Source organism: Cinclus cinclus, chromosome 1 (assembly GCF_963662255.1).
Source record: "Cinclus cinclus chromosome 1, bCinCin1.1, whole genome shotgun sequence".
Lineage (NCBI taxonomy): Eukaryota > Metazoa > Chordata > Aves > Passeriformes > Cinclidae > Cinclus > Cinclus cinclus.
The window spans coordinates 34,681,597-34,693,843 of NC_085046.1; the positions used below are offsets into that span (position 1 = coordinate 34,681,597).

The 12,247-nt window shown below is 36.8% G+C and overlaps 1 protein-coding gene across 2 annotated transcripts in view; it reads right to left on the reverse strand.

Annotated features, from left to right (window-relative positions):
* Positions 1–12,247, reverse strand: part of ANKRD28 (ankyrin repeat domain 28) — a 74,604-nt gene that overhangs the window by 43,531 nt on the left and 18,826 nt on the right. For both annotated transcript variants that reach the window (XM_062508622.1, XM_062508632.1), the window contains exon 3: positions 8,963–9,041. In XM_062508622.1, coding sequence (XP_062364606.1) covers positions 8,963–9,041 — 79 coding nt within the window. The remainder of the gene's footprint in view (positions 1–8,962; positions 9,042–12,247) is intronic.

The following is a 12,247-nucleotide window of genomic DNA, read 5'->3' on the forward strand; positions in this document are numbered from 1 at the left end:
TTGAGCCAAGATCTGCACCAGCCAAGAAGCCTCTTCCAGCCTATCTGATCAAGAAACACAGCAGTTGAGTACAAAATCATGGTTGCATATACTAAGCAACCCAAATATCTGAAGTCAGTTCTCTGGTTTCTAATCAATCCATACCTTTCAGTCATAAGAACAGAACATGGAAGCCGACATAGGATCCAAATTTCCAGTATGATCCTAGGTCTTCCACACACTGGACAGAGACTGAGGTCTGACTGCTGGCTACAATTTCAGGGATTTCCACCTTTACATTTCAGAATAGGATGCCATCCTATTTTCCTAAGAGCAAAAGTTTTTGAAAAACAACTAGGGGAAAGTCCAAGCCCATTTGAAGAAAACCTCCAGAGTCTAACAAAAGTTTAGGAGATACCACAAGTATCTGCTTTTGTCACACACCCTAAGGACCCAGTGGTGATTGGTAAGTGAGAATGTAATCAATATATTTCAAAAGTATCTGCAATTCTTGATTATTTTCCAAGTAATTGTTTGCCACATCTTGTTTTTAGCAGATGAGACAAAAACAAGAGCAAAAATTGTAATCCAAGCTCCACGTGACTTCACATCCCGTCAACAACCAAGGAATAGAGACTTTCATAGTCTGATTTTTATCTCCAACTTTAGGACACAAATGTCTTCAAAGCATTTGAAAGAACATGAGTGAGTTAGCAAGTCATTAATTACTATCCTGATTTTCCTGAGGAAAATGCATTTGCAAGACTTGGGGTCAAGTCAGATCCAAACAGGTAAGGAAGCCCAAGATAGAAACAACAATGTGCCCATCAAAAGAGAAGAAATGCACGATTCCACTCCAAAAAAGCAGCAGTTACCTAAGCTCTAGCTCTAAGTGAAAATGTGCTTAGAGTCCAAGCAATGTTTATGTGTTCAGATTTTACTGACATTTCTCCTACTTCTAACACACAGCCTAAAAAGTACACCAGAAGAGAGAATAAATAAATACAAAAAAGATCCTCTACAAAAGGTTTTCACAATGATAAGTTAATCACACTTGCTAAGACTAAAAGAAAATAATATGTGAAAGTAAGAAAGAAAATCATCATTAGCCAGAGAAATGTCTATGGAAATTTGAAGTAACATCTAAAAGTAACACGGTCCTCATTAAAAGAACAAAAATCAACATAGCAAATGCTTGCCCCCCATTCCATAAGTGGTTTTCCACCCAAAGAAACAAGGAGGCCTATGTCTAGCACATTAAAATAGTGTAAAATAGATACTAAAATAAGTTAACTTTTCAAATACACAGAAAATTGTAGATTCTCTGATACAGGAAAAGCTGAACTTGACTTTTGATAACAAATCTGAATCTCTGATGGACTTAAGAAAGAATCAGCAAGCTTGTTTTTGCTTCCATAACAAAAACTCTTGAAGAAATTGCAAAATTGTTACATTGAAAAAAAAATTTTAACCAATAATCAGGATAAATGTACTTCCAAAAACACATATGCATTATTAATGCGGAGATTGGGAGATCTATAGCTTTAGACAGATTAAACAAAATAACATTTTAAAATTAATGGAGAGATACTTTGCCCTTAAATTTCTCCAAGAAGCCAGGCTTCAGAGAATAATTTAAATTTCATAAAGAAGCTTCTCCAAACAGCCTTGTATCTCAGGACATAATCATCCTCTACATTGTTCTTTACTGCTGATGATTTGGGGAAAACATCACTGTTCTGCCCTGACCCTTCATGGGCTCCTTCAAACCCCTCACAGTCCTACAATTCAACAGTGAGGGCATTTACAACCTTGATCATCTGAGGTAAAGCTCTACTCCAGACCACTGCAAATAAATGTTATAAAAATATATTACACCTCTACTGGATAACTTTTGCTTTAAGATATTGCTTCACAGCTGGCTTAAAGAGAGTCTGAACACGTGTATGCGTATAACAGCCTGCACAGCACTGCCAATGCAATGCTATCCCTGTGAAGCTCAACCTGCTGACATGTTAACCAGGGCATTTCTCACATTTCAAATGCCAGCTATGAGCAGTTTGCTCTTTCAAAGCACACTACAGTGTATCTTAATTCCCTGTGCGCAAAAACAAAAAAAAAAACAAAAAACAACCCTAACAAATCGCTGTTCTCCCCTCTCCCTGCCTCTGTCCCTTGGATCTTCCAGACTTCAAAGGCCCGGTCTTAACATGTTTATTAAAAACTCATTTGTTCACTGTAAAATTTCTTATATTTAAATTCTTTTAAGGCCACAGAGTTTGCAGGAAAAGGATTAGGGCGCTTGTTAGAGCAATCACAATGCTGGAACACAAATACTCAACTCGAACTTAAGAGCCAATCATGTAAATGACCCTCCCCTAAAACAGCACCTTCCAAACAAAGCAAATTATTCTTCCATCTTGGTGCACTAAGCCAAAACATTAAACAAGATCACCCCTCTCATGACTAATTTTCCTAGTGCAGGAAAATTACTAGGTTTACATATCTAGGCAAATACAAAAGCAGAACTTTTGCTCTGCAAAAGGTGGAGTAAGGGGAAGGAATGAGAGAGAAGTATTACATAATTTTCTTCCCTTGTCCCTGAATCTTACATCTCATCTTGCCAAGTTGTACTCACAAGACTGACAATTAGAAAGTCATGTTTTATTTAATAAATAAATTACAGAAGCTACTGAACAGCTCTGTGATGCTTACTTCTAGCAAATTTATGTTTCAAGAGACATATTTTCTAATTGAATACATGCACTAACTTACAGAATGATCCCGGAGGGTTTAATTCTACCAGTCCACATGTGGCACGTGCATATTTAAATGTGCTATTAGCCACCAATTCCTGGACATATGTTTCTGCATACTTCTTGGTGTCCACATCCTTACATTCCAGTAAGAGCTAGCATCTCAACCATCTCTTAGAAAGACAGACAAGGAATGACTGGGCTGGAAATGCTGCAAGGAACAACCACACATCTCTTCCTTCACTCATAAACTGCCACACAACTCTCACACTGCCCTGTCTCACACCACCTCTGTGTTCCTTTCACAAAAGCTCTTGCTGTGACACTCCTCCACAGCTCCTCTGCACCAGAACTCTTCCTATTTGGAAATGTCCTCAGAAGACTAATGAATGCAGTGGCTGAATTACTTATGTGTCACTCGTTGGAAATAGATGAAGAAATACAACAGAACTGACAAGACATTTTCATCTTTGTTCACATACTGGCTTAAGTACTCAATTGCCTTCCACTGTTCTGTCTTCAGTCTGTATTTTTAGACTCTCAAGGATGGTATTTTCCTTTGTTATTGTACAAGATGTGCTAGTGACTGAGCAATATCGTAACATAAGCAAAGAAAGCAAAAGTGTTTTCATTCAATTATGCAGTACAGACACCCAATGTTCCCCATTTGAAGCTCTGAAATGTCTATTTAGGAGTAAAAGATGTAAGTAAGATCTTTATAGAGTGCATTTAAGTAAGTAACAAACCTTGTCTTAAAAACTAGTATACTGAAATAATTTTAGATATCATCTTTGGAGAAATTAGGAAGATCTCAGGTATAAATCACTGAGAGCAACCGCTAGTCCTACTGTAATTAGATTGTACTTAATTATTTACCTAACAGCTAGTAAGAGGTTCAGAAGTTCTTCCTTTTGAATGATCCTTCCTTTTGAACTTTTTTATCTAGCAACAATGACCTCAGAAGCATTTAAACTGGAAAACAGAAATTCTCAGAATATACTGAGGAATAAACAGATAGAGATGAAAACTTTTCCTTAGATAGAAAAATATATGAACAGTCAGGAGGAGATACAGAAGTTTTTAAAGAAGATTTGAGATATGAATTGGAATAATCAATAATAGAAATAGAGTGTAATTTCCTGTTGAAAACTTGGATACTTGGAAAATCATTGCTGCAAAAATAATGAGTAAGGCCTTATGGAGAGAAAGCTTTTTGCTATTTAAAAGCTAAATGCATAGCAGAAGATGTATAGAATAGTGAAAAAAATCCAAGAGGAACAGGTCTGGAATCTTTTGTCCAGACAGAATGAGACTTCAAGAACAGTTTTTGTTTCTTATGAAACAAACAAACAAAACCATTCCCAAACCCCAAAATAATCCCGCAAAACAAATACACATGGAGACACACTGGCCAGAAAAGGGAGGAAAACCTCAATCAAGTCGAAGCCATCCTTCCAGAACTTCACTGATTTGTCAATATAAGCCAATTTCCTTTCATCAATATAAGCCAATTTCCTTTCAGAATTTCAGTTTCTGTTGCATCTCAGCCACCACCCCTTTGAAAGTCAGTGAGCAACATGAGGTTCTCTGACTCAAGCTACTGAACAGTTCTATCTTTTCCTGAGTCAGCTTAACTTTTTCTCTCAAAGAACATCAGAGCTACTTTCTTCACAGCAACTGACTTTCACTGCTGCCAGGGGGAAGTTAGGCCAGCTTGGAAAAGAAAACCATCAGCCAACATCGCTGTCAAAAGAAGAGGAAGCAGCTGAAAGATACAGTCAGTGTCAAAGGGGCCCCTGTGAAACGCCCTCAGAGTGTGGGTACATCTGCAATCCAAACAAAGGGAGCTTCATTGGCCTGGGACTGAGGCAGAAAGAGCCTTTCAACAGCTGAGCTGTGTGACTGTCATGGCATGGATTTCTAATACTCACAGAGAGTCATAATTAGATGAAAGAAACACAGGTAGAGTGGTGTGACACTGAAGGGTCTTCACTATCTTCTAAAATCTATTATTACTACTGTGGCAGTTTTCCAGCATCACTACAGCTCTTAAATTTTCCAGCTGACACAGAGGAAACAAAAACTTGTGGGCTGCCAAACCTTAATGAGATTGAGTTTGACCACACTCATGTAACACTGAGCTTCATGCAGAGAAAATGTTGAGTTAAGCAAACAGCAGTGTGTTAGTATTTACGCATCAATGTAATATAGTAACTAAATCTATCCAAAAGAAAACAACAGACAATTCAGATGTTGATTTTTGTGAATTACACTGATTTCAGTGAAAGCAATAATCATCTCCACAGTACTGTTAGGAAAATAAATGGAAAAAGTTAGTAATCAGAATAATACATTTGGTGATCACACTAATCTGTTCTGTTTTTCACATGACACTTCCTGGCACAGTAGACTGATGGTGTTAAAAATCATAGGACAGCTGGAAAGAATGATTTTTTTATAAAGCAAGAAGCCTCTCCAGAGCAGTTTATACGCCAGACTTAAAGAAGGGTTTGATTTTTTTAATCAGGACTTCTTGGAAAGAACAAAAAGCTGGACATTCAATTAATTAAGACTTAACTATTATACTTTTCTACTTTTCAGTAGTTTGCCATCATTTACACTCTTAAAAGTCAGTGCAATTATGCAAAGTAGACAGATGTATTTGTGCACCAGGATGCAGAGGTGTACAAAGGTCATAAAAATACAACTGTGATGAGTGTTACTACTCTTCCCAGAGTAATACAAAATGGGAAATGCTTCTAAGATTATGATTCTCAAGTGACTAAAATATAAATTTCTGTTCTATCCTTTCTCAATGCTATAAATAATCTTCATACCTCCTCTTGGTCACCCCCCTACACAGAAACTCTAGGAACGCTAATTGCTTATCAAACTACAATCCAGAAGTGAAAGATTACTTGAACATTTAGACTTCCACAAACTACAGTGGTATGAAAAAAACTGTTGGCAAGACATTCACATCCTCAGGGGACAAGTTTATTAGCATTCACTGTCTCAAAATAAAAACCAAAAGGCAGTTTAATGTCCAGGCCCAAAATGGAGTCAGTAAAGCAATTTTCTTTGATGTTTGGAGCCTGTATCCAAACCATCACCTTCAGATTCCTTGTCCAAGTGAAAGACAAGAGGAAAGGTCAAAGAGCAGCCTTAAGATTTTGTCAAAAAATATCTCAAGAATTCAACAACTAAGTAAGAATACTCTTGAGACTGAAAACTTACTCCAAAAAGTCTGCAAAAAGGCTGAATCAGTTATATCTTCAGGTTGTGCAATTTGGGTTACTTAGGTCTGTAGCAAAGTAATATAAGGACATTGTGACTGCAATATGTGATCCACGATGCATATTTGGATCACATTTTGCAATGTGGATCCCCTAGAGCAGGATGAAAAAGACATTCCAGCTAAATTTTAAAAGACCCTATGTGTAAGTAGTTTATAATAATACTTTTAAGAACAGAGAATAAGAAAGAATCAAGTAAGAGCCACAGAATAGTGGAAAGATTAATACTGACTTGAGTAATTTTGAGGTCCAGTTTGAAGAAAGAATAAAAACATCAAAGCAAACATTTGTTTTTCTATTTGAAGAATAGTTTGCACAGCAGGAAAACTGTAAAGTGGTCCCTAGTAACATTCCAGCAAAGCTGTGTTAGAGGAAATTACAAGTTGCAAATACAAGCTTTCACAAGGTGAGAAATGTTAGGTTGAAAGTAGTCTACACTTAATTCAATCCCTTGTGCAGGTATGTTACAACAGGTCAGTTAAAGTCACATACCAAATTTTTACATAGAAATTTTCTGCACAGAGGAAATGGTTGCACAGAAATGCTATTTATTCAACAAACAACTTTCCCTAATTTTAAAAAAGAGGTCTTGCAACACAACAAACAGTTTTCAAGCCTTGCTGTGGTAACAGATGTTCTTTATTTTCTCCCTAATGCTCATCTATTATGACAAAATGTAACATTATACATCTGTCTCAAAGGAGAGATTTGATTTCCAGCTGAAAGACAACAGATGAATTTTTCTTATCTTTATGAAATGGAGAGGATAAATACACTTAACCTCTGTCCCCCACCTTTCAATTAAGAGGGCTAAAAGACAAATCATAGCTTGCACATTTTGAGACATCTAGACCTGATTTCTCTGAGAACCAGCTGGCTCAGCACTTCTGATACAGCTGAGTGCTCATACTTCACCAACCACAAAGATTTCAAATCCAGCATTCATAAATGGAGAAGACTAAATTGGCAAATACTTTTTAAAGATTTAAGAGGCTTGACTAAAACTATTGCTTGCAGGTGGGTAATGTACAGATTTGTGCCCAAGTACAGCACAGCTTGAAAACTGAACAGCCTGAACACTCAGACATAATTTTCACCCTGAAATTGATGCCCCTCTTCACTCACTCACAAATGTGCACCCCTCACTGCACCACCCCAGTTCATTCCCAGGGCAGCCTCTCTCTGGAAATTTGAGGAGGCTGTGCCTCTCTAGCAAGGCACAACATGGTACTGCAGTCCACAGCACAGCATGTGAGCACAGCAAGGTTGGACTGACATTGCCACAGCTTTCAAAGTTTTTCATTTGTAACTATCTAATGCACTGTTTTGTTGTGAGCAAACATTGATTTTCATTAAATAAATGTTATCTGGGACATAGCAATGCCTCACCTGAACCATCTGCAGGCACTGCAGCAGCCACAACCTCTCCTCCATGCAGCTGCTCAGCTTTGGAACTATTTGTACAGTCCTAGTTCTTACCTCCCTTCTTTGTTCTCCATTTTTCCTTATGCTTAACCCCAGGCCCTGTGCCCAAACAGCATAACTATTTCTTCTCGTACCGCTTCCCCCCAAGTCAAGATATTATTTCATTCCCATCTGAACTAAAATTCCCCTCCTTCCATAAGCCCTTCACCCAGGAAAGGGGTATTTTGTTCTATCAAGGTTTGAGTAAATCGACTGTGTTAATCTAAACCAGACAGAAGATTCCCTCTCAGAAGCAGATGACTACAACTTTGCAGTTCGTAACATTGTTAGTTGATGAAAGGGGTCACTACTTATTTTCAAGAGCCACCAGAACTTGCCTTTCTTCTTGATAAGGAAAAATAGCCCCTTTTTCGATTTTCAAACCTTGTACCTTTTCAAAAGTGAACTTTTCTGGACAAAATGTGACTACAGAGTATGTCCATACAATAGATATATTAATTAGTATCACACGTATATTTATGATACGTATATATACTTCTATAGAGAGAGTACAAGTAATACATATAATGAAAATAGTACATCATACTAAAATTGTAACAAATTAAATTATGCCTAGCATATTCAGTTGGAGGTCTGGAAGTGACTCCCATAATCCTAGAAGTGGCATTTCCTTAAAGCAGAATTTGTTAGAAAGGGTTGATGGGGGGTGGTGGTGAAAGTAGCCAGCTTTGCATAGGTAAAGTGTGCAATTAAGCAGACTGAAGATTAAAGAAGTTCTGTGGGACTGCTATGAGTTTTCATCTATGTAAGCTTGAAGCCCCATATTATGAATTCAGCCTCAAGCTACTTGATGGGTAGGTCTCTCTCTAAGATCAAAGACAGTCAATTCACTCCTTCAGTCATGATGTTCTTCAGGCTTTGGTTTAGTTCCTTGGCTTTCTACCCTTAAAAAAAAACAAAAACCAAAAACCAACCCAGAGTACACTGTTTTACAGAACTTGGAATTTTTCTTTGTACAAATAACTAGGAAAACAAAATATGGGATTGTAGCATTTTCAGCTGGTTCTAATTATATTCTGTTCATTTAAGCCAACAGGCAAAGATACTTAAAATAGTACAACCAACTCTGGATGGCATCATTATGTTCAACTGCAATTTTTTTCCTGAAGGGCATTTCAGAATGAAAGCAATGCTGTTAACACCTACCTGTATCATATACACTATTACTTTTTAAAAACTAGTATTGAACTACAAAAAGCTGATCATGCTACAAAGAGAAATAGCTAAAACTAAGAAAGCTTTCTATAAAAAAATACTTTTGAGCAGAACTACAGAATTACACAGTACTGTAACACTAATAAGTCTGGAAACTAAAATTTCAGTACAAGTATCTTTAATTTCTAGTACATTACATATCTCAATAGAAGTTACACAGACTAAGATGTACATAAAATACTTCTTTGGATGTGCATAGAGTTGTTTTCCATTAACAGGAACAGAACATACCAGATAAAATAAGTAGTTCAATAATTTCTGCATCTCCCAGATAGGCAGCAGCATGTAAAGGGGTCCTTTTTTCATTATCCTGTGGTAAGAGGGGGGAAAAAAGGTTTTATTTAAAAGAAAAAAAAGTATGCTTTAGCATTTTGTATATTATGAAAAAACACTGCATAAAAGTTAATCTTCCAAATACTGTACATTATATATTTAAATAAACCATAATTACTCTAAAGGCATCAGTCACATTTATTAAGACAAGCATGTTTTTCCCTAAGGAGCTTTAATCATCTACATAGTCAACTGCAGTTTTCCTGACGCACACAGGATGCTCATCACATCTTCAGATTAACCTACCAGTTATAAATCACCATTCACTTGTCTCCAGAGACAAGAACTGGAGTCTGTCCTACACAGTTAAAAACAGTGTGTTACTGTCATACACAACAATTAGCGACAAAGATTTTCTTTGTGAAGTTTAAAGCAATTTCAGAAGTTATTATTTTAATCAAAAATAGAAAAGAACCTAGAGCGTGTAAGGTCAGAAACAGTGGAATCCAATTTCAACTGTCCCGTTTAGTGTAAATAAGCAAAGAGAAGATACAAGTGAAAATTATTTTGTAAAATCCCACTCTGTACTTTTCATTAGTTCAAGCTGATCTAAGGTCCTTCTGAAGGCACCACTAAAAGATCTTATTTATCCATGCACAATGTATACCAATGAAGACCCTCTATTGAAAGATTAACACAAAGTATTTCATAACTCAGGATCAGTGACAACTTCCCTGCATCAGTTTACTGCACAATCAGAAAAAGACTACATCACAGAGAGCCATAAAAATGAACAAGAACCAACCAGTTTGCTCTCTGAGGGAAGGCTGGTGAGAAGTCAGAAAAGAGACAGATAATCAGTCAGCACCCTGGTTCTGGCCTAAGCTCTACTTGGATATCTAGCTCATTTAAGTAGAGTTTCAAATACACTGGGGGTGAGGGATCAAGATTATTATATGCAGCAAGAAATTTTAAGTGGCAAGACATTTCTATTAATTCAACTGTTGTGTCACGACTATCATAAAATTAGCACACTTTTTTTTTTTGACATTTTATTGTGAAAAGCATTCTTCTCCCTCACTAGAATAACCTTATTTAGTGAATCCTGACTTGAGAGCTAGCATCATGTAAGAATAAAATTAGAGTTCATGGCAGGAAAGATCTTATAGCAAAACTGGAGCTGCAATCCAAGAAGTTTTTCTGAAACATAAAAAACAACTTCAGAATCCAGTTCATTCAAACCACCCCCTCTAAAAAAAGTCACCTACTCCCTGCCTAGTTCCTGCTCAGAAAACGTCAAAGCTACACAGTTCACCATACTAGCAATGCCTCTTAACAAAATTTCTGAATTACACATTTGGAATTACAAAAAATTCCAAATTGAGCAGTGCAAATCTGACACTGATGCACCCTAAGGAATCAATGCTACACTTATCACTAACCCCACATATTACCTCACCAATTTCTTGCCAGGATGTCTCAAATGCAGCTTACACATCTAGGATAAAAAAAGACAGGCCCCTGGCACTAAGGACTTCCTATCTTTAAAAAAAGAAAAACTTAAAAAAAGGGAGGAAAACCAAACACCACCTCCCAAAACAAAAAAAAACCAAAAACCAACAAAACCAAACAAAACCTAAATAAAACAAAAAACAAGCAGAAAGGAAAGGAAAAATACTAGACCCACAAAGGAAAAAGAAAAGCAATACAAATAATAAACTCCCTTCCCCAGCTGAAAGACAGTAAAGACCAACCAGCAATGAAAATCTGTTTTCATTCCTCCAGGATGGAGAACAGAGCTCCTATAGGTAGCTAGCATTGAAGCCTTTTTGATAATGCTAAGGAGCCTATAAACTAGAGATTAGGGAACACAAAAGAATGAGTATTATAGTATACTGTCTGCAATATCATCACAGAATTAGAGAAAATAAGATGGGCCATGAGAACATTCTTCTGCAGAGATAGCATTTACACAGAACATGAGAAAAAAAACTGCATTCCCCACTCAAAGGGCAAAACTTATTATTATAAAAATGTTCATCACACTTGTGTTGTTGGTGACTTTGCTTCATTTTGGGGTTTTTTTAAACACCTCAGTGACAGAAACCATACCAGTAACCAATGTGACAGAATGAATCAGAAATCTTCCAATTAAACAGTGGACAGAAGGGAGGCGTTTATCTAGAACTAATCACCAAGTCACAGATACATTTTCCTGAAGCATCCATGGTCCAAACTTCTGATGAATTTCAGACATACTTCTCAAAAAAAGCCAACCTCTGTTAAAGAAAACGCATCCTGAAACCACCAAGATACAAATGTAAAAGCAGCTTAAACACAAGCAACATTTCCATTCCACCACTCCTGTTTCCAAGCTGTGAGTTTCCAGCCATGCAAATATTTCAGTTTTGCTGCTCTTAAGCTGACAAACTGAAAACACTCAAAGCCCAACTCCCAGTTCTGCAGCAGGGAGCACAAACGGTGAGCATACCTAGGCAGGAGGTTGGAGGTGTCCCTGCTCTCTGTAGCACCAGGGCAGCACTGCTGGGATCCTCCAGGCTTGTCACTTTCTGGGTCAGCTCCAGAGATTGGAATTTCAACAATCCCAAACCCCAGGGTATCTACCAACCACAAATATTCCACATGCTGAGGGTGCTTTTGACAGAAGCCATGGCCTTTCTCTCCCCTCTAGTTTCACAGCTGGCATTTTATTGATGTTTCCAAACTATTTTTTTTAAATTTAACATCTCTGTGCAAAAGTTTTTTGTTTAGTATTTAAAAACCTGATTTTCAGAACCTGTTTAAAAAAAGCAGAAATGCTGCATTCAGCAACCTCCTGTGAAAAAGTTTTTACTTCCACTAAAGGAAAATTCTTATTTGCTCCATCTGAAGACTTACATTGAATGAATGAATTTTAATATATGAAATCTGAATGAAAATAAAGGGAATTCTGTATTTTAAAACTACTAAAGTACTGTTGAACAGATCTATTAATTTTTGTTTTAAAAGTAATAATTTGATGAACAAATTTCATCTGCAAATACAAACTACACATATAAAGTGTTTAAATAACACTAAGAAAGCTTTCAGCCCTAACAAGGAACTTTGGAAGCTGACACCTTGCAGCACTAGTATTGTCATACTAATATAAATATTGGCCCTACTATTCTTCCCTTAATTTCCGAAGTTTAATTGACACTAAAAAAAAAATTCACTAGAGAATGGATTTTATACACAATCGCC